Raw genomic sequence first — 23,996 nt, forward strand, 5'->3', positions numbered from 1 at the left:
TTCATAACCATGCCATTCAGAGAGAAGACCCCTCCCTCACCCTGCACAACAGAGAGACATCGGAGCCATGAACAATGCCATTGCTGCATAATGGAGCTCTGGACCTCAGACGTCTTCACAGGCTCCAGTGTTTTCAAACCTCTTCTGTTGCTTCCTGTGACAAGAGTACACATAGTGAGGACTTCTTCACCCTTGCAAAATCTCAAGAGGTCATTCAACCTTTTCCGTCACTGAGACCAGGTACAAGGTACAACGCCCATACTGCTGACCTCCGCGGCCACCTTCTCCCTGGCTAAATGTGTTGCAGAGAGAGAGGTCTCCTCTTCCCATCTGCTGGCATTAGGACCTAAAGCATAGTGGAAATAACCTGGAGGATGGTGCAGAGATTCATCATCATGGGGCTGATCTTGCCCTTCTTCCCTTGCCTCGTCCTCTCACTCCCTTGTCTGGGCCATCCAAGGAGGATAATGTACTCGAATTAAACAGCTCCTCAGTGTTAAGATCTTGAAACCATTTCCAAGGTCAGATTGTATGCCTAGTGTGCTCACTGGGAAGAAACAACTCAAACTCTGGACATTTCAAGACAATACACAGAAGAATTACACTCACCTTCAACAATTAATTCCTGATGCTGTCTCCAACAAATGAATCCTGTTTTTGGATTGAAGGCTCACGCATTGGCTGGGCCACCTGAAACTGCCCCCGTGCCATGTGGCCCTTTAAATGAGTGGCCATGATCTTCTTCCAGGTCATGACCAGCTACTGTGGATGCCGGACAACTTGTCCTCCAGCTCCAATGGAGCAGACAGGAGAAAGCCTCATAACCTTGTAAGCCATTCTCAGGTCCGCAATTGGCTAATTGCTGCTTTATTCCGGTTTCTTTGATGGTGGGGAACGGAGTGGGAAAGCCACTCTATTTCTGGGTGTGAGTCCCGTCCACCGTGATGGGCGCATATTTTTCAGCACTTATTCCCTGCATCTTGCCCCGCTATCAGGAAATTAACATTTCACATCTCACCTAATTTAATCACCCCACACGTCATGTTTCCCACTCTTTTGGGCTCCATAAAATCCTCCTCACTGCTCCCCCCCCCCCCCCCCCCCCCCCCGCCACCCCACAAGAGTGCTTGCAGATTTGTAAATACTATAGGTGCTTTGTGGGGTGTTTTTGGGATTTGTTATGCTCATCAAGGTGAAAGATCTCCTACTTCATGGGCCCAATGTTGGCATCAAGTAATTTTCAAAGTCCACCACAGCAGCCCTGCCCTCTCACCTGCCCCATCCAAACAATGGCAGAAGACCTCATGTCGCTGTAAGAAATGGCAGAAAGGGGAGCGCGGACATGAGACTACGTCTGAGTGAGATATAGATTAAGTTAGGAATTTGGTTCCGGTGGGAATTTCTGGTGAGCTGTCCTTAACTTTAAATTTGGATTAAGAGTTGGATCCTTACTTTCAACGTTGTTAGTTGAATAGCCAAGTTAAACAGCAAGCTGCCTAAAGTGGCAGTTATCAATCAGCACGAAGTAGTTAATTAGCAGAAAGCTGAGTGAGCTTGTGAGTCATCAGAGGCTCTATATGTATTATGTGGGGGCTTCTCCGGCACTAGCCCCGATCGTGAATCGCGATTGGCCGGAGAATTGGGAATCTGCGGAAAAGCAGGTTTGGCGCCGTGTGCCAAATCTGCTGCGATTCTTCCAGGCTGCGCATTTGGTGTTGATTGGCTTCCCATCCAGGGCAAGCAGGGAGCCTATTAACATTCAAGTGGGATCCTCAGCATCTCATTAGTGGGCGAGGAGGCCGATTCAGTGGTTGGACAGGTTAGACTTGTATCCACTGGGGTTTAGAAGAGTAAGATAACTTGATTGAAGCATGTAAGATGCTGAGGGGCATTGACAGGGTGGATGTGGAAAAGATATTCCCTATTGTGGGAGAATCTAGAACGAGGGGTCACTGTTTAAAAATATGGGGTCCCCATTAAGACAGAGATGAGGATTCTTTTTTTTTCTCTGAGGATCGTGAGTCACTCTTTTCCTCAAAGATGGTGGAAGCAAAGTCTTTGGACAAAATTTTCCCAGATATTGGCAAAGGCTGATAGCGGGTGTTGAAGCCATTGACAACAATCGCAGCTTTCATTCGGAACGTAGGCAGTAAAGCATAAAGGGGCAGGTCCCATGACATAATGGTGATGAGGCGGGCTGTTGTTGAGTCTGCCCTGCCAAAAATGTAGTCCTTCTATCATTGGGGAGCGATTTTTAAAGGCCACCCCAGTGCACAATAATTCACCGGGAACCGCCCCCCGCCCCCCCACAATCATGTACCTCCGCAGGGCACTGTCCAGGCACCCACAACTGGCACTTCATGTTGGCATTGCCCAGGCATGCCCACTCCCCCCGAGTGATGCATTCACCTGAGCTCCTCTGGGAGGTCTGCTCACCAGGTGCACACCTTGGGAGACCAGTCAAGTTTCATGCCATTCTGCCCTCAGACTGATGTGAATGGACATTCTTACCGAGGGATGATTCCAGGTGTAGAGGCTGATAATGATCTGGTAATGTATGGAAATGATGTTCCCAACATTGAACTTCAGGAAATGTGCTACATCACTGGAGGTGGGGGGTGGTGGAGAAACAATCAAGTCATGCGTTAACGTTAGTGTGAAACACAATTTTGAATTCTCTCGAGATTTTCCACTCCCGTCACCGAACCCGCCCTACAAAGATGGGAGCAGAAAATCCTTGCCTTTGAATATTTTTAAGCCAGAGTTAGATAGATTCCTGATGAGCAAGGGGGTGAAAGGTTATCTGGGGGAGTTGCGGTTACAATCAGAGCAGTCATGATCTTATTGAATAGTGGGGCAGATTTGAGGGGCTGACCCCTCTTCCTAATTTATACCTCGGTAACATCATAAAAAGTGGGAAGATTTCCTTGAGTCACTATTCCTAGCAAAAGTAACAGTACACCCTAGAATTCCTTTCCAATTTGTTAATATGGATGCCAGCTTCCTTCGGTGTATATTCAGCTCAGTTTAAGCAGGATACTTTCTACTGAACCATTTCCCTGATCAGCCCTACTCACGAGTTATCTGAAAAAAACTGACAATATTAAAATTCTTCCAATTCTTAGTGGTGTCTGACTGGAAGTCAGACAGCTTCAAGAACAGCTTCTTCCCTGCTGCCATCAGACTTTTGAATGGACCTACTTTATATTAAGTTGACCTTCCTCTACACCCTAACTGTGATTGTAACACTGTATTCTGCACTCTCTTCTTTCCTCCTCTACGTATGGTACGCTTTATCTGCAAGAAAAAAATACTTTTCACTGCATACTGATGCATGTGACAATAATAAATTAAATCAAATCAAATCAAATGGATCAACATCCCCTTGGAACTGCGTTGAAATCTTTAATTATTAAATGATTAATTTCACCTAGGATCCCAAATACAAATAGAATGGAAGCTTTTACCCCATCAGTCAAGACGAGATTAAAATCCAGGCCTTGGACATTCCTTATAAGCAATTCACCGGAAGGAAAGCGTTTGTTTTAGTCAACAAACCAGATCAACTAGTTGGTAAGCAGGTTCTCCTTGTCCATTATTTCTAAGGAATTTATTTATGCTCATCTTACGAAGAAGAAGCATGATGCATTGTGGTAGAAAAATATAACATACAACCTTTATGAAATCACACCATATTCTTTACCTGACACACCCACCATCAAAGCTACATAGCTGATATTGGTAAAACATATAAACTTAAAGAAGAATGCTAAAATGTGTATTTCTCCTTCTGGACAGTATCCTGTTATTTCAGCTATTTTTCTTCCTCGCTTATTGAACCGTATAATATTTCCAATGCTCCTCAACTGGGCCTGGCCTTCACAGTACCGTGAGTTTGAAATCAGGAAAGAACTTGCAATTATACAGCGCCCTTCATGACCTCAGAACATTCCAAAGCATTTTACAGCCAATAAGCACCTTTGGCCGTGTAGTCACTGTTGTAATGCAGGAAATGTCACAGCCAATTGGCGCACTGCAAAGTTCCGCAAATATCAATAATCTGTTTTATTGATGTTGGTTGGGGAATAAATATTTGCCAGGAAAATTTGCCTTTTCTTCTTCAAATTGTGTTGTTGGATCTTATACATATTAAGCTCCTGGGGTTTGTGCAGGAAATGTCTTGGCCGAGCCCAATGCCTAGATTGACTTGAAGATTGGTGATTTGGATGGTGCCAATGGGAACATGCCTCAATGGGAGTCAGTGATATGAAGGCAAGAAAGGAACTTTAAAGTGAATTTAATTATGACTAAATCAACCTATAATTGTCTCTTATGGTGATTGCAACACTAGTTCCACTCAATTGGTTGTTGCTATGCTGTGTTGTTCCTGGAAATGCATAGCTAAAGTTTCAGTTTCATTTCTGCATCCTCAGCTTATACATTAAGAAACATTGTGTTACCGTGAGTTGCCAAACAAGCTAGGGGAAGAAATGTCTCTGTCAAAGCTCTCTCAGGACATCATCAAGATTCTGTGTTCCAATAATGGATCAATGTATTACGAGGATCTCCGCAGAAAAATCTCTCTCAGGGCTGCAGTGCCTGACCTCCAGCTGACTACGACTTTGAGAAGCTCCAATCTTTTTACTGTTGTCCAAGGAACAGGAAGCAAAATATCGGGATCTGAGCTGACATTGGACAGTCAAATCATTGCCACCTCTGTTATCAGGGTCTGCAAGGATTACCCAAACAAGAAATGTCTAGATTGTGGCCAACTTCATCTGTGCAGATTTTTCATTTTTGGAAACTGCAAATACACAGAAGAAAGGTAATCAACAAACCAGTATACTAATAAGTTACTGAACCAATGTCAGACACTGTTAAGAACTAAGATAATAGAAACTCAAGGTCAAAGAGGCAAAATTTAAACTACTATTTATTGAAAATGTCAGTCAATAGCCTTTGTCGTATTCGAATAACATTGTTAAAAAAAAGGTTTTGTTTGTTTGTCCATGAAGTGTAAAGTATAAGGGAGATATCACTCAGTTGTTGCAGCACGCGTACACCCAGGAGGGCTTTGGCACAACTTGCACCACACAAATGGGGTATAGGTTTTCCAATATTTGCTGAAACTTCCTCCCAAACCACTCACAGCGCTGAGCGGTGTCTGTGCTGGGAGCATGGCAGCCAGTTAAGTAGGGAGAGGAAATCTCTAGGGCACAGGGAGGTTTTTACATACTCTGATTACCTGAGGCTTCATATTCAAAACAATCTTTGGTCGTGGGTTTGGATCAGCAGCTGTTGTACAAAAAGTCACAAAAATCGGGAAAGCAGTAATGAGCATACACAAAAGAAAAGTGAAGGCAGAGGAAGGACTCCTAGGGAGAAAGCAAAGATAAACCTAACTAGCTGATGTTGCACCAAAATCTACTGGCAATGTTCAGATTCCTCTCATTCCTAACTTACTGATAATCTATATGTAACTGATGTCAAAACCTTTCAGCAAAGTATGTATTACTATTAACATTTTAATAGAATGAGTGTAAGTTCAAGTGGTATTAGGGATAATAAGATAGACAACTCAGGATCTTTTGCTTTTCACCTTAGGATATTAAGAGAAGCAGGCGAGAGATTGCAGAGGCAGTAGCCATAATTTTCAAAAACTCCCCAGATTTGGTAATGGTGCCATTTAAATTGCAAGATTTGCCATTTTAAAAAATTTGTTCCTGAGAGATGGGCATCAGTGGCAAAAGTAGGATTTCTTGCCCATCCCAAAAGGTCAACCCATTATTTAAGAATGGAGCAAAGGAGAAACCAGGAAAGTTGACATGTCAGTTTAACATCAGCTGTGTGGAATTTACTAGAATCTATCATCCGGTATAAACTGGCTGAGCACACCTGACCTCTGGGAGTTAGCATGAATCTGTGAACGGTAGGTCATGTCTGACTTAGTTGGGTTTTTTTGAGGCGGTCACAGATGTGGTAGACAGATGAACATTTATATGTTAGGGGACGATTTATAAGTTATTCCACAAAAATTGGGCTTCAAAGGCTTTGGTTTTCATGTGACTTAAGCCACTCCAAAGATGTGTGGGTTAGGTTGATTGATCATGCTAAATTGCCCCTTAAGTGTCAGCGGGAATAGCAGGGTAACTACGTGGGGTTACAGGGATAGGACCTGAGTGGGATTGTTGTCGGTGCAGGTTAGATGGGCCAAATGGCTTCCTCCTGCACTGTAGAGATTCAATGATTTTATGATTCGATCATAGCTGGTGACCACACATACGTGATATGTAATTATACATATACTTGAGACACAATAAAAGGAATTACCACCAAATTCATTGTTCTTAAGTTTGTGGGAAATAGCTGGCTCAACTGCAAATCTCTGAGCCCACTGACTTCTCAAGGTTTGTCTGGAGTTTATCCTGACACTCTCTGAATTAATGACATTTCTTGATTTCTCCACCTCCTCCACCAAAGCTTCCAGTGAATTGTTGAATAATTTTCAAGGCCATTATTGAGTGTTTCCCCGGTCAAAAGGGCTTTAAGAACTAATTGTATTATTTCTTCCAGCCAAAGTATACGTCTCCCATGAGAGATGCACATAACCTCAAACTGTGTTGGCCTCTCATTATTTGTAGAGCTAGCAAAACCCACAGTGTTGTAGCCTAGCTCAGTAAAATGTGTTACAAGGAGCACCATGCTGATAAGGGCAACTGATTTTTTATTTTTCATTTAAGGGATATGGGTGTTGCTAATAGAGTTGGAATTTATTGCCAGTCTGTAATTGTCTTGGAGAAGGCAGTGCTGAGCCGTCCTCTTGAACTGTTTGGTGAAAGCATACCCACAATATTGTTTGTGAGGGAGTTCAGAGATTTTGATCCAACGATGATCAAGAAATGGTAATATATTTCCAAATCAAGATGGTGTGTGACTTGGAGGAGAACTTGGAAGTGATGTTGTTTCCATGCACAGGCTGTCCTTGTTTTTCTAGGTCATAATGTTTGTGGGTTTGGGAAGCTTTGAAGGAGTCTTGGTGAATTGCTGTAGTGAATTTTATAGATGGTACACACTGGTACAATTAGTTAATGCATATACAATCATACCTGTCAAACACTTCTCATATTGAATATTATTTAGTACATTAAAAGTAACATTCAAAATTGCAAAAGCCATGTGAAGATTATTTTAAAAATCAACTGTGTGCTGAAAGAGTTAACTTTTCTGCAGTACATAAAGGGGCGGAGCAAAACATTCTTGGAGGCGCACTGTTGCGTAACCTTATGTGACCTTTTAACAAGGTCTAAACACCATTATTAACGTTGTATGCTCAAACATTATAATTTCCTCTCCCATTCTCATTTCTACAATAAAACCCCTTACCAGTATTAACCTGAAAAGAAAACAGTAAACTCATTTGTCCCATTTTAACTTTAACTGACTCAACAATCATGGGATCACTTTTCACTGTCTAAAGCAGCCTTCCTTTGCTGTTTAGCACGCATGTAGTCCTGTATTGTAGGTTCACAAGTGGACTACAGGGTTTCATGGGCATCAGACACACATCACACTGTGGCCCACACCAGCTGCAACAAGCATCAGGATATCCGTACAGGGCAATCAGATGTAGTAACAGAATTAGAACAAAGAGCATTGAGTGAGTGGATAGCATGGTGGCACAGTGGTTAGCACTGCTGCCTCACAGTGCCAAGGACCTGGGTTTGATTCCCGGCTTGGGTCAGTGTCTGTGTGGAGTCTGCATGTACTCCCCATGTCTGCGCGGGCTTCCTCCGGGTGCTCCAGTTTCCTCCCACAGTCCGAAAGACATGCTGATTAGATGCATTGGCCATGGTAAATTCCCCCTCAGTGTACCCGAACAGGCATCGGAGTGTGGCGACTGGGGTATTTTCACAGTAATTTCATTGCAGTGTTAATGTAAGCCTACTTGTGACACGAATAAATAAACTTTAGAACTTTAAATGTGGAGTTGGCAGAAGGGGATCAGGATAGAGATGGCTTGATCTTTAACCATGATGTGGAGATGCTGGCGTTGGACTGGGGTAAACACAGTAAGAGTTTTAACAACACCAGGTTAAAGTCCAACAGGTTTATTTGGTAGCAAATGCCATTAGCTTTCGGAGCCCTGCTCCTTCGTCAGATGGAGTGGATCCACTCCATCTGACGAAGGAGCAGGGCTCCGAAAGCTAATGGCATTTGCTACCAAATAAACCTGTTGGACTTCAACCTGGTGTTGTTAAAACTCTTATTGATGTTTAATGCCAGACTATCCTCAAATGCTGTGTGATGGACAGTGATGCCATCCAGGATCTGACGATCAAATAATTCAACTTTCAGAAGAAGATTCATTTATTGAAACATTTGAAACTGCAAAATATTTAGTCAAGCACAACAGCTAGTATGGAACAAGTCACTATTCACGCATATAAATTAAAGTCTGTTTTGTAACGTATGACACTTCTATTGACATCTATAGTGATCTTCCTCCCTTCACCAATGTCCTTAGGTTATCAGTTAATTCTCTGGGAAAGGTCATCTATCATGCAATAGAGATCTTGGCCTACAGAATTCATAATTTAGTTCTGTATGTTTTTTGCCTTTCTGAGGAATTGGATTGTATTTTAACGTGTCCCAGGTAGTTGGCAGAACATGCTGAGTGAGGTCCGGCAATAGGGGATGTATAATGGAGTTGCTTTTTCACTCCATCCAGCCACCCTGCACCAGTACAATCAATGTTATAATGAGATGGAAAAAGGCAGTCTTAGTGACAGCGTGGATTAGCGTTTGGAAGCCATATTTTACACTCTCTTCAAACAAGTTGCTGGGCACAGCTGTAAGAATAGTAAAATTATAGTAAGCCCACCAGAGATTTTTTACCCAGGCCAAATAAACAGGTGGCAAATATTCTGGAAGACTTCCCACCAGAAGAAAAGTCTAGACATAGGGCGGAATTCTCCCGTCTTGTCCATGGTGGGTTTGGTGGCGGCATGAATGGAGAATCTGGCGGAAACAGAAAGTCAGAAACCCACTAGAGTAAAATCACGATGCAATTCTCCCAATGGAGGGTTAATGGTGGATCAGACTTCAAACTGGCAAGTGGCATGAATGGTATTTGCATTCATTTGCATATCACAAATACTAATTAAAACTGCTCACCATCGGCATCCCATCAGGCTTTGCAATCCTGTGTCACACTAGCAGGAAATTACATTGGTTTAAAATCTAATTGATAAAGAGTGGTGCACAAGGCAGTCCTCAGTTCACCAGACTTAGAGGGGAGTGCAACAAAACCTTCCTGTCATCGTGCTGCACTGCTCCTAATGCGTTGTTCACCACTCTGCTGAAGCAAACTGGTTCCTGCCATGCCAAACTGTTTTTTATGGACAGCACCGTGCTACTGGACAAATGGAAGCCCCTGTGTCGCCATTTTGGATCAGTACTGCATCTGGGGTTGGGGAATACAGGGGTCTCCTTCCTCTTGGTTTTTTAAAATTAATTTGTGGGACATGGACACCGATGGCTGGCCAGCATTCATTGCCCATCCCTAGTTGCCCTTGGAGGGCATTTGAGAGGCAAACACATTGCTGTGGCTCTGGAGTCACATATAGGCCAGACCGGGTAAGGACGGCAGATTTCCTTCCCTGAAGGACATTAGTGAACCAGATGAGTTTTTCGACAATGCTTTAGAATTCGACAGAAGGAGGCCATTCGGCCCATTGAGTCTGCACCGACCACAATCCTTACCCTAGCTAGACCACCTGACACTAAGGGGCAATTTAGCATGGCCAATCCACCTAACCCGCACATCTTTGGACAGTGGGAGCACCCGGAGGAAACCCACGGGAGAACGTGCAGACTCTGCACAGATGAACTCGGGTCCCTGGCGCTGTGAGACAGCAGAGCTAACCAGGTGCCACCGTGCCGCCCCATGGTCATCAGTAGATTTTTAATTCCAGATATTTTTTATTGAATTCAAATTCCACCACCTGCCAGGTGGGATGCGAACCCAGAACATTAGCTGAATTTCTGGATTAATAGTCTGGCGATAATACCACTAGGCCATTGCCTCCCCCTCCTTTGTGCTGCACACCAGTGTCTATCTAGACAGCACTGTGCTGCGGGACTCATGCAGCCACCCCAACAAAGGTCCAAAGTTTGGCTGGGGTAAGGTGAGGCCAGCAGGGGACAAAGACAATGGGGGCAATGTGGAAGGAGGGTTGTACAATGAATGGGGGTGGGTAGAAGAGCGAGGGCTCAGGATGGCAGGCTGAGGGACAAAGAGGGGATGGAGAAGGCAAAGAATGGAAGGCAATGGGAAGACCAAGGGGCGGGAAGCTGGACCCCGACAAGGCAAAGTATAAAGCTTACAAGTAAGGGGTCAAAGGAATAATACATTGTTTACTGGAAGCGGATGGACAAAAACTCCAGATGCAATGGGTAGAGGTCTAAATGGGGCATGGGTGCTTGGGTTCAGAGGGAGGATGGTTGAATCAGGGAACAGACTTCTTCTTGAGGCTGCTAACATTTTCCCTTTGGGTTGTACGGTCTGGTGCGTTGAAGAGAGTGATACGAGTGTGCTGGATTGGTATTTAAATATGGCGCCAAGACCTTCAAACCCACCAACCGAGGGTGGGAGGACAAATCAGCTGCTGGCCTGCCAGGAGATCAGGAGGGGAACTCTCTTGTGCATAATTAATGAGGTTCCAAAAGCAGAATCTGGCACATGATGCCAACATTCTGGCCATTGGGATAGGCACCGCTGGATTAGCCCAGCAGCGCACCTCTTCTCAAAATGGAGTAATTCCACCCATAGTTTCTTGCTAAGGAAGTAACAAAATTCCATCACATGTATTTTTCCCTTGATATAGTTTTTTGTTTCATTCCTTTTAGCAATGCTTGCAAATATTTCCATACCGTCCATAATATTCACAACTGGGAAATCATTCACATTAACCAGCTGCAGGAACTGAACGTGAATGAACTGCGTGTTCTCTTGCTTCAGAACGACCCATCTTTGCTGCCTGAGGTCTGTATTCTAAATTCTTTGCAACACTTCCTGTCCTTGATTAATGGAACAATCAATGGCTGATTTTTTTAAAAATCCCTGCATTTACTGCGTACACTGCCATGAAAATATTTTTGGATAATTAATTAGATGCAAATTGTGACTGTAAATTTTTGTTTAATTTATTTGTATGCAGATGTGTATACCCATGAGAGAAGAGTGTAGGGGAGGAAGATGTGAGACACTCAAATCAGATAATGGTGCCAGAAATATAAAAATAATCGTTGCAAAAAACCTTGTGATTTGTCAGATGTAAAATCTAGGAAAGAGCATAAAATTAAATGTTGACAGAATTCCCCAGTTCCTGTTTCAGAATCGATCTGAGCACTGTTTCTCACTCTTATCACCCAAATATGCATCACATCTTTTCTGAACCCAGATAGAGAGCAAGATAGTCACGAGACTCAGGGTCAAACATGATTTGAGTTCTGAGAAGTCACATTGCAGCCAGAATGGACCCTCGCTAGAAGGGAGTGCAGGTCAGAGATAGAGTTGTGACATTAAAACCCCCCATTCCAACAGCAATGGAGCCACGTTAGAGGTAGGTACAGGCCAGAGATAGAGCTTTTATATTAAAACCCTCCATACGGTCAGGAATGGAGCCATTTTGGAGGTAGGTACAGGCCAGAGATAGAGCTTTTATATTAAAACCCTCCATTCCAACAGCAATGGAGCCATGTTAGAGGTAAGTACAGACCAGAGGTGGAACTGTAACGTAAAAAAAACCCATTCCATCAACAGTGGAGTCATGCTAGAGGTAGGTACAGGTCAGAGATAGAGCTTTTATATTAAAACCCCCATTCCACCAGCAGTAGAACCATGTTAAAGGTAAGTACAGGCCAGAGATAGAACTGTAAATTTAAAACCCCCATTCCACCAGTGATGGAGCCATGTAAGCACAGGTCAGAAATAGAGCTATAAAATCCTGGGGCCTGAACTCAGCACCATTGCTGGAGCCTCATGAAATTACTGCTCTTGTTTTTTTTTTATTTTGCTACTGATGAAAGTGTTGTTTACAGAATCAGGGCTATTCAATTATTCAGCATCTCTGAACCACGTGCCTGTTTTATGTGTGGGGCATGCCCCTTTAAGAGAACGGGTCAGGTGACCTGGGACTCAAGCCCCACCTTGGGTAGAGCTTGCCTGGGCAGTTGGGTGCGTACTTGCATAGAGAAAGACATTTTTAAAACTGCCCCGTTAATTTATGACTACTGAACTCATGGTCCTTATTAGTCTTCAATATCAGACCGCCAAACATAATGATGGCCATCTAGTGAGGCTCTGAGAGAGCAGTGAAAGTATTAAGAAAGAATAAATAAAGTAATCCTCAGAACCCGAGTCATGTTTCACCCTATATCTCATGCCAATTTTGACTTTGGTCTAATTTTTAAAAATTACTAGGCAGTCCCTTCATTAAACAGGTTTAATCCTTATCCGTTTCCTATTGATTGTTTGTGTATTGAGAACTAATCCAGTTCCCAGTCTTGAACTAAGGTCTATTGCATGAGGTGGCAGCCATTTAAATATATCAATGATCTTAAACTTTAATTGGAATTTGCCGCCTATTCCTATTTGGTGGTTCCGTGCATTGACCCTGTGGGCACTTGAACAATATTGACCTGAGCGGTATCCAGTCCAATGCTGAGCTGTACTGAGTTAATCGGCCTGAGTAGTGGTGGGAATGCCCATTGATCTTCTCGCCAATGGGTGAGGAAGAGGAAAATCTGGACGGTATCTTGCCTTTCTTTGATTTATGCTGCATATTGAGACAGAGTCATAGAGGTTTACAGCCTGGAAACAGGCCTTTCGGCCCAACTTCTCCATGCTGTCCTTTTTTTTTAAACCCCAAAGCTAGTCCCAATTGCCCGCATTTGGCCCATATCCCTCTATACCCATCTTACCCATGTAACTGTCTAAACATTTTTTAAAAGACAAAATTGTACCCGCCTCTACCACTGCCTTTGGCAGCTCATTCCAGACACTCATCACCCTCAGTGAAAAAATTGCCCCTCTGGACACTTTTGTATCTCTCCCCTCTCACCTTAAACCTATGCCCTCTAGTTTTAGACTCCCCTACCTTTGGGAAAAGATATTGACTATCTACCTTGTCTATGCCCCTCATTATTTTATAGACCTCTATAAGATCATCCCTCAGCCTTCTACGCTCCAGAGAAAAAAGTCCCAGTCTATCCAGCCTCTCCTTATAACGCAAACAATCAAGTCCCGGTAGCATCTGAGTAAATCTTTTCTGCACTCTTTCTAATTTAATAATATCCTTTCTATAATAGGATGACCAGAACTATACAAGTATTCCAAGTGTGGCCTTACCAATGTCTTGTACAACAAGATGTTCCAACTCCTGTATTCAATGTTCTGACCAATTAAACCAAGCGTGCTGAATGCCTTCTTTACCACTCTGTCCACCTATGACTCCACTTTCAAGGAGCTATGAACGTGTACCCCTAGATCTCTTTGTTCTGTCACTCTCCCCAACGCCCGACCATTAACTGAGTAAGTCCTGCCCTGGTTCAATCTACCAAAATGCATCACCTCGCATTTATCTAAATTAAACTCCATCTGCCATTCGTCAGCCCACTGGCCCAATTGATCAAGATCCTGTTGCAGTCCGAGATATCTTTCTTCACTGTCCACGATGCCACCAATTTTGGTGTCATCTCCGAACTTACTAACCATGCCTCCTATATTCTCATCCAAATCAAGATAGGAAAGCTCAGGGGTGGAGAGCCTGTCGCCATCCTGACAACCTCCAATCAACTCCAGGCAGGAACCATGCTGTTCAAAAGTCAACTGAGGCTCTTAAATGGCCTGTCTTTGCTGGTATTCTACCAGTGCAGCAGCACAAGGAAAAGCCACCAGGTAAACTGTCGGGCCTGCCAGCTGCCCAGGAGAAGGCTTCTGCTTGCTCATCCGATTATGGGACCTGAGAATAGCAAGGGCTGCCGGCACCATGAGCCATGGGTTAATGACTAGCTCTTGCCATCTCGTAATCACTCTCTGAATGGACGTGGTGACTCAAATGCCGGTAGTACAGTGAACAACTACAAAATAAAGGCAATGACTGTTGCCAGAGTACTGGACATGAAGCAAACCAGCTGGACTAATGCAGACCTTTGCAGTTGTGGTGTACCTCCGAGCTTACATGTAGCAGCATCACATGACATGTGTGCAATCATAGCACCTCGTGCTATGGGGAAGTTTCCAGTCCTTGCCAAACTATGTTATTGTTCCTTTTCTCCCCTGTGGTAAGACAGAATGAAATGTATTCAGTTCCTTTCGAATTGGGAGTATCAGTGACCTTCCTAATATAGCAGTGGATGGCAAAGTATGAGGATGTTGCAACTATCCCCTGATCCAGCCTGGAAAGAACCTGATGCAAAAATATCATAGCTGGGTCAGCTTTACATTCCTGGCAATGCCACCCTTTCCCTGATGAGCTGTAGGCCTGCCTACAACAGGTGGCAGATTCAATAAGCATCTTCTTAATGAATCAGAGACATCACGCACACTGCTCCTTACTGAGGTTAAACTTGTTCGCTGAAGACTCTCGGTGGATAAGGCCTCCTGCTGTCAGCTATATTCCCCTCCTTGCCCCCTCTTCACATTGCATGTCCTCTTCTGTTCTACCTCTGCTCATTCTCCCTGTCAGGATCCAAGAGGAATGCAAAGTGTAGCCCCTTTGATTGGGAGCAAATGGTCTGAGCAGAATAAAGTCGCCACAGTCCCAGAGGACCATAGGCTGCTCTCCCCTTTATGGGGAATGCTGACTAGTAGTGATTTAACCTGACCATCACCACAACTCAGGTATGGGGCAACATTGAGAAGACGGGATTTCATGAATAACCTCAGACGGTATGGGAATTGAACCCGTGCTGCATTACGAACCAGCCATCCAGCCAACTGAAGTGAAAAACAAGGCCACTCCTAGTTCCACACCACTCCCTGTAGACTTCAACAACTTTGAGATGAGGGCAAACCTCCTAACACTCCCACTAACTCAGTAGAAGCCAGTAGAAATCAATCTGCTTGAAATGGCATCACTCGTGTCAAATCAGCATTACACATTGACTGATGCAGATTGACTGATGTGGTGATCTGCCTACGCTGCATACTGGTAGTGCCAACACTAACCACCTACTTGAAATGGTGTAAAATGCAATTTGCAGCAGAAGCATGCACACATGTTGACACCGTGGGAGTGATTCTCCCATTCCGATCCGCGAATTTTTTGTGGGTCGGGTCGGGAGATGCGTGCGTGCGCCGATTCGCGCATACATTCCTGACGCATGTGGGTCTCCCACCGCCAGAAATCCGGTGCAGTCGGACCACGCAGGAAACTAGCGGGAAGACCAGGTAAGTTATTTTAATCTATTTTTAATGTTATTTGAATGTAATTATCAAGCCCGGGACTGAATTCTCCAGGCCTGATCGCATCTCCCACCCCGCCAGTACAATTTCACTCCAGTGCGGCTTAGAGTAGCTCTCCACTTTCAGGGAACTAGTGGGAGACCCGTCTGGAATAAAGGGGGGGAATCGGGGCTCCCCCAGGGGGTTGGGCAGCAGGGGGTGGTGCCCCTTGGGCATGGGCACCCTGGCAGTGCCAGTCTGTGCCCCCTGGCACTTCCCAAGGGGAAAAGTGCCCATGCCCAGGGGGCACCTTGGCACTACCCACCAGGCATGGGGCAGTGCCAAGGGGGTGTGGCCTATTGGGGTTGGGGGCTAGGGGTGGGGCTTAGGGGCGGGACTTGGGTGGGGCCTATTGGAGTGGGGCCTAGGGGTGGGGCTTAGGGAATGGGCCTGATGGGGGCGGGGCCTGGGGCGATCGGTGGGGTGGGGGGTCTCGCTGCCACTCTGCCATTGGGATCGGTCAGGGCTGGAGGGAGGCCAGCGATCAGAGCAGGCTGGGGAGGGTTCTGCCAGGGGGTCTGCCTCTTGTGGGGTGTCTGCTGGGGTGGGTGGGTCTGTCTCTCGGGGGGTGGAGGGGTCTGCCTCCCATGGGGGGGGGGGTGGTCTGCCAGGGTGGGGGGATCGTCACTGCTGGGGGTTGGGAGGGGCTGGAGCTCGGGGCACTCCGGGATGGTAGGGGGTCAGGGCTGGCCTGGGAATGCTTGTGTGGACCGTGATCAGGCCGTAGTGGGAGCTGGAGGGGCAGCACTGAGAGGGTCCCGGACTGGCCAGCGATCGGGAGGATGAGTGATCGGGGCCACTGCACATGTGCAGAGGTCCTGAACTGCCAGCCTCCGCTGTGAATAGGCTCCGTCCCTGAGCTTTTAATGATATTCAAGATTGTGACCTCTGCATTGCACAGAGTGTGGGAGATTCAAGTCTGAACTCCCACTGAAAAAACAATCATGATTTACACCATTTTTCCTGCAAATTCAGCACTTAGAATTTTTTTGGGAGAATCGCCCCCTCCCTCCATTTTGGACTTTTTATATTAATTTATAAAGTTTATTTATTAGTCACGAGTAGGCTTACATTCTCACTGCAATGAAGTCACTGTGAAAATCCCCTAGTCGCTACACTCTGGTGCCTGTTCGGGTACACGAAGGGAGAATTTAGCATGGCCAATTCATCGAACCTGCACATCTTTGGACTGTGGGAGGAAACCGGAGCACCCGGAGGAAACCCACGCAGATACGGGGAGAAAGTACAAACTCCACACAGACAGTGACCCAAGCAGGGAATTGAACCTGGTGCCTGGCGCTGTGAGGCAGCAGTGCCAACCACTGTGCCCCCGTGCCGCCCCCATTTATTAATTTATGGGATGTGGGTTTCGCTGGCTAGACCACGCATTTATTGCCCATCCCTAATTACCCTTGCGAATGTAATCATTGAATCATAGAAATCCTACAGTGCAGAAGGAGGTCATTCGGCCCATCGAGACTGCACCAACAACAATCCCACCCAGGCCCTATCCCTGTAACCCCATGTATTTATCCTATTAATCCCCCTGACACTAATGGTCAATTTAGCATGGTCAATCAGCCTAACCTGCACATCTTTGGACTGTGGGAGGAAACCGGAGCACCCGGAGAAAACCCACAGAGACTCCACACCAACAGTGACCCGAGGCCAGAATTGAACCCGGGACCCTGGCGTTGTGAGGCAGCAGTGCTAACCACTGTGCCACCATATCGCCCATCCCTAATTGCCCTTGCGAATGTAATGATGAGCTGTCTTCTTAAACTACTGCAGCTCATGTGCTGTAGGTACACCCAGTGCTGTTAGGGGAGAGTTCCAGGATTTTGACCCGGCGACAGTGAAGGAACGATGATAGATATATAAACCAGCCTCCCGTCCATTGACTCTGTCCACACTTCCCGCTGCCTCGGCAAAGCAGCCAGCATAATTGAGGACCCCACGTACCCCGGACATTCTCTCTTCCACCTTTTTCCTTCGGGGAAAAAGATTCTTCCCTGCTGCTGCCGGACTTTTGAATGGACTTACCTTGCATTAAGTTGATCTTTCTCTACACTCTAGCTATGACTGTGACACAACATTCTGCACTCTCTCGTTTCCTTCTCTATGAACGGTATATTTTGTCTGTATGGCGCGCAAGAAACAATACTTTTCACTGTATGTTAATACATGTGACAATAATAAATCAAATTTTAAAAAATCAAAATATTTCCAAGTCAGGATGGTGAGTGATTTGGAGGGGAACTTCCAGGTGATGATGTTCACACATGTCTGCTGCCTTTGTCCTTCTGGATGTTAGCAGTCCTGGGTTTGGAAGGTGCTGTTTAAGGAGCCTTGCTGAGTCCCTGCAGTGCATCTTGCAGATGGTGCACACCATTGCCATTGCTTTTCGGAGGTGGAGGAATTGAATGTTTGTGGAAGGGGTAGCAATCAAGCGGGTTGCTTTGTCCTGGTTGGTGTCAAGTATCTTGAGTGTTGTTGGATCTGCACTCATCCAGCCAAGTGGAGAGTATTCCATCACATTCCTGACTTGTGCCTTGTCGATGGTGGACAAGCTTTGGGGAGGGTCAGGAGATGAGTCACTCACTACAGGATTCCTAGCTTCTGACCTGCTTTGGTAGCCATAATATTTTTACGACTAGTTTAGTTGGTTTCTGGTCAATAGTCACTCCTAGGATGTTGAAATTGGGCATTGAGTGATGGTAATGCCATTGAAAGCCAGTGGGGTGATAATTGTTGGAAATGGTCATTGCCTGGCAGCTGTGTGACATGAATGTTAATTGCCACATGTCAGCCCTGAAGCTGCAACCATAGCATCAAAAATATGGGTGCTGTGCAACCATCATTCTAAGATCAGTTCACTTACTTTTAAGAAATGACCTTGGATCCTTTGTTGTTTGCAAGAGTTTGTAACAAACCATACAGGGTGCAGTAGGATAGATGTTCCCTGAGCTTAACCTGCATCTGACTCATGCTAATGAATTAATGCAGGGAGCCTGTATATAAAGAACTCTAATTTCACTGCAGTAATTTCCTTCAATTGAGGAGTTCAAAAATGTCCTCAAAAAACATGTTATTTTCCTCTGCTTTATTTTTAACATTGAATTTGAAATCTCTCCATTTCTAGGTCTGCCTGCATTACAACAGGGGAAGCGGGGATCCTCAATTTGGAAGCTGTACGCATAAACACACCTGCAATAAGCTGCACATTTGCTCATACTTCATTTCAGGAAACTGTAAATTTGGGGCTGGATGTCGACGTTCCCATGATTTCCATGGCAGCAATGTCAATACTCTTCTCAAGAAATTGAGTTTGGATGAAAATATGGTGCGTAATCTGCCACTGATATATCAGAACAGGAACCACATTAAAGAAGCACTCAGCACCAATGGTGAGAATCAAATCCCAATTTATTTCTAATCTTTCCCATTTATATTGGCCCTGTTTACATTCCTAACTTTACTCCAGGCCCCGATGGTGCCAGATTCAGTCCTGGGCCAATACTGAGTTAGTTGAAAGCTCAATAGGAATTACCATCGTGGACCAGTATTCTTATTTCCCAGTTTTTACTGGTGTTCCATTGTAAGGTATACAAGACTGGTTTGGACCAGTATTCCTATTTCCCCATTTTTATTGTTTTTCCCATCTGGGAGGGTGCCAGTAGAGATGCTACAACTGGTCTCGGTTTCCCTTTGCTGAATGTGAAAGTGAGGAGGTCTGGTGGGTTGTATTGAGCCAATAAGTGATATTTAAGTGATAGTTAAACAGCCCAGTAAATGTACAATAAGTGGACACTAGGTAATCCACACTAGTATTGTATCAGAAAATGCAACATGTAGTGGACAATATTTGAAGAATAGAATCTATGGTTCCCAATAGTTCCATTGCTGAGGTTTTCTTTGCCTCAGATCTGTATCTGTTACAGATTAATCAATAAATATTGATTATTGTGATTTGTCAAAAGCACCATTATCATTTTATCATGCAACTACCAGGATGATAGAAGTGAACTAGATGGACTTCGGTCTTCTTGCATCTAGCCACACTGATGTCCCCATGTATAAGACACCCTCTTCCTGGCTTTCCCTGGGGATACGTTACTGCACCATATGGACAGATGTGCTCTGCTCACTGAGTTCTGTCATTTTGAACTGGCTGTTAAGGGAACGGGTAACAGTAGCTTAATGTTACTCTCTTTTCTAAGTCCGCTGAACCAAATTACAAAAAGATTCAGGGCTGGATTTCAGGGAGGAGAAAGTGGAGGATGAAGGGGATGCTCCAGGGGAGTCTGGTGCCCTTAATAGTTTAAGGTATTGTGGTGATTGGCAGGCTGGCATTGCTGCAAGGGCCATGCTGATTTGGCAAAACTTCTTCTGCCTGGCTCCCAGCCCTATGGCAGTTGACTCTCATTCTCAAATTGCAGCATAGCACACAAATATGGATAATCTCATTGGCACCCACAAGTATGGAGCTTGGAATCTCCAGCACCACTATCGCCCCACACAACAGACCATGAACCCCATTCAAACACAGTTCATCCAACCCTCTTCCCTCTCTTTCCCTCCTCCCTTCCCCCTTTATAGCTTTTCTCTTTATCCTCACCACAGGCCATAAGCACACATATGTCTCATCTATATAATCAAACATTATTATTAAAATTAGATAAATTAAGTGAAAGAACAGAGAAAACGCATCCAGGTGATCCATCAAGTGCAACATGTGGTGGGGCACCTTGCTGTCCCGCACAATCTTATGAGGTGCTCCAGCTGAAGCTGAGAATGAGGTTGAGGCAGTCTGATCCATTCTCTCTGCATCTGGCTGAGATATACATGGCTTCCATCCTCATCATGGAGGTGTCCATGAGGGTTCCTCCACTGGCTGCTGTGCTTGTGCCATTACAGGGGCAGCCTCTGTCACAGGGCCTTGCAGCACAGATGGTTTCTGAGTTTCATTGAGGGGCTGAGGAGGCAAGGGATGACTCCTGTGTCTCCTGAGGGGTGGCCTCCTCATCAGCCTCTTAATTGCCTCAGCCCATTCATGCTGTCCTTGACCACTGGCTGGTCCCAGCTGGCACCCTCTCCATGGATCTCTGTGCCATCAGTGACACTGAGCGCTCCATGTCACTCTTTCTGTATACATCTGTGCACTGCTCCTGTACCCAGGTGCAGATTCAGCTGTCCAAGCAGATGGCCACTCTCTGTGCAGACACTCACTCATCAAATCCCTGAGCAATGACGGTGCACATGTACTGCAAGAACTCCTCCATTGACTACCACCATGCCTCAGGGATCGACGATATTTAGGAAATTATCCACAACTGATTTTTCAGATCGGCCCTTACACTCATAGCGTCATACAGTACAGAAGCAGCCCTTCAGGCCATTGAGTCTGAATTGACAAAACTAAATCTACACTAATCCCACTTTGGAGCATTTAGCCTATAACCTTGAATGTTATAACATTTCAGGTGCTCATCCATGTACTTTTTAAAGGTTGGGAGATTTCCTGCCTCTATTACCCTCCCAGGCATAGAGTCATAGAAGTTTAGAGCATGGAAACAGGCCCTTTGGCCGAACTTGTCCATGCCTCTCTGTTTTTTAACCCCTAAGCTAATCCCAATTGCCCGCGTTTGCCCATATCGCTCTTTACCCACCTTACCCATGTAACTGTCCAAACTCTTTTTAAAAGACAAAATTGTACCCGCTTCTACTACTACCTCTGGCAGTTTGTTCCAGACACTCACCACTCTCTGTGTGAAAATATTGCCCCTCTGGACGCTTTTGTATCTTTCCCCTCTCACCTTAAACCTATGCCCTCTAGTTTTAGACTCCTCTACCTTTGGGAAAAGATATTGACTATCTAGCTGATCTATGTCCCTCATTACTTTATAAACCTCTAGAAGATCACCCCTAAGCCTCCTCCGCTCCAGAGAAAAAAGTCTCAGTCTATCCAGCCTCTCCTTATAACCCAAACCATCAAGTCCCAGTAGCATCCTAGTAAATCTTTTCTGCACTCTTTCTAGTTTAATAATATCCTTTCTATAACAGGGTGACCAGAACTGTACATAGTATTCCAAGTGTGGCCTTACCAATGTCTTGTACAACTTCAACACGACATCCCAACTCCTGTATTCAATGTTCTGACCAATGAAACCAAGCATGCCAATTGCCTTCTTCACTACTCTGTCCACCAGTGACTCCACTTTCAAGGAACAATGAACCTGTACCCCTAGATCTCTTTGTTCTATAACTCTTGCCAACACTGTACCATTAACTGAGTAAGTCCTGCCCTGGTTCGATCGACCAAAATGCATTACCTCGCATTTATTTAAATTAAACTCTGTCATTCGTCAGCCCACTGGCCCAATTGATCAAGACCTCGTTGCAATCCTAGATAACCTTCTTCACTGACCACTATGCCACCAATCTTGGTGTCATCTGCAAACTTACTAACCATGCCAAGTAAATTCTCATCCAAATCATTAATATAAATGACAAATAACAGTGGACCCAGCACCGATCCCTGAGGCATATCACTGGTCACAGGCCTCCAGTTTGAAAAACAACCCTCTACAACCACCCTCTATCTTCTGTCATCAAGCCAATTTTGTATCCATTTGGCTACCTCACCTGGATCCCATGAGATCCCTTATGCAACAACCTACCATGTGGTACCTTGTCAAAGGTCTTTCTAAAGTCCATGTAGACAACATCAACTGCACTGCCCTCATCTACCTTCTTGGCTACCCCTTCAAAAAATCATGTGAGACATGATTTTCCATTCACAAAGCCATGCTGACTGTCCCTAATCAGTCCTTGCATCTCTAAATGCCTGTAGATCCTGTCTCTCAAAATTCCTTCTAACAACTTACCCACTACAGGCTCACTGGCCTGTAGTTCCCAGGCTTTTCACTGCAGCCCCTCTTAAACAAAGGCACAACTTTTGCCACCCTTCAATCTGCAGGCACCTCACCTGTGACTATGGATGATTCAAATATCTCTGCTTGGGGACCCGCAATTTCCTCCCTAGCCTCCCACAATGTCCTGAGATAGACTTCATCAGGTCCCAGGGATTTATCTACCTTGATGCGCTTTAAGACTTCCAGCACCTCCTTCTCAGTTATATGTACACTCCTCAAGACATCACTATTTATTTCCCCAAGTTCCCTAACATCCATGCTTTTCTCAACAGTGAATACTGATGAGAAATAATCATTTAGGATCTCACCCATCTCTTGTGGATCTGCACATATATGACCTTGTTGATCCTTAAGAGGCCCTACTCTCTCCCTGGTTACTCTTTTGCCCTTATGTATTTGTAGAAGCTCTTTGGATTCTCCTTTGCCTTATCTGCCAAAACAATCTCGTCTCCCCCTTTTGCCCTCCTGATTTCTCCCTTAACTCAACTCCTATACCCTCTATACTCTTCACTTGATTCCAGCTGCCTAGGCATGTCATGTATCCTTCTTCTTGATCAGGGCCTCAATGTCCAGAGTCATCCAGGGTTCCCTACTTCTATCAGCCTTGCCCTTCATTCTAAGAGGAATGTGTTTACCCTGAACCTTGGTTAACATACTTTTGAAAGCCTCCCACTTACCAGACGTCTCTTTGCTTTCCCACAGACTCCCCCAATTAACTGTTGAAAGTTCCTGCCTGATACCATCAAAATTGGCCTTGCCCCAATTTAGAATTTTAACTTTTGGGCCAGACCTATCATTCTCCATAGCTATCTTAAAGCTAATGGAATCATGATCAGTGCATTCCAGACACCCTCCTAGTGAATGTCCTGGTGAATCCCCTCTGCACCCCCTCCAATGCAATCACATCCTTCCTATAGTGAGGTGACCAGAACTGCATACAGTGACTCCAGCTGTGGCCTATTTTTTTTGTTTTCTGTGACACCTGAAGCTCAGTATCCTCTCCCTGCAGAGCATGGATATGTCTGTTTTCCATCCTCTGAGGGAGACTAGTCATAGCTGACTCTACCTTATTCTCCTGCTGCTCAATCTGTGCTCCCTGCTCTAATTTAGATCAGCACAACAAACCCCATAGATGAAAGCGGACAAAGAGCACAAGGGCGCATTGGGCAAAAGTTTCCTCCATATCCTTCAGTTGGAAATGGAATTATAAAATGATCTTGTTCTGCGGAATCTCCTGTCTCACAATTGCTAATGACCGACTGAAGTGGCACCCACACAAAGTCCAGCTCCAGTTCCCCCATGGGTGTGAGTTAGTGACAATCAGGCTCCACTCTTCCATCTCATTCGTGTTGTGAGCTCTCTTTTGTTGAGAGCTCTCTTTTATTGCAGGATGAGAAGAGAATTATCTCTGAGTCTACTGTCTCCCTCACCTCTTCCTGCTTGACATTGACATTGTGTGTTGTGCTCCTCAGTAGTGCCCCCTTGTCAGTGTTCCTCCGATATGGGAGAGAGTCTGACATCTCAGTGCTGCAACAGGGCACTTGTACTGACAA

At 45.1% G+C, this 23,996-nt stretch overlaps 1 protein-coding gene across 1 annotated transcript in view; it reads left to right on the forward strand.

The window, feature by feature from the left end:
* The first annotated feature begins 3,948 nt into the window (after positions 1-3,948).
* Positions 3,949-23,996, forward strand: part of LOC144499101 (protein mono-ADP-ribosyltransferase PARP12-like) — a 65,784-nt gene continuing 45,736 nt past the window's right edge. Inside the window, exons 1-3 of the mRNA XM_078221178.1 lie at positions 3,949-4,825; positions 10,909-11,044; positions 18,651-18,915. Of these exons, the coding sequence (XP_078077304.1) occupies positions 4,491-4,825; positions 10,909-11,044; positions 18,651-18,915 (736 nt within the window). The 5' untranslated portion in view covers positions 3,949-4,490. The remainder of the gene's footprint in view (positions 4,826-10,908; positions 11,045-18,650; positions 18,916-23,996) is intronic.

The sequence above is a fragment of the Mustelus asterias genome, chromosome 9, assembly GCF_964213995.1.
Source record: "Mustelus asterias chromosome 9, sMusAst1.hap1.1, whole genome shotgun sequence".
Lineage (NCBI taxonomy): Eukaryota > Metazoa > Chordata > Chondrichthyes > Carcharhiniformes > Triakidae > Mustelus > Mustelus asterias.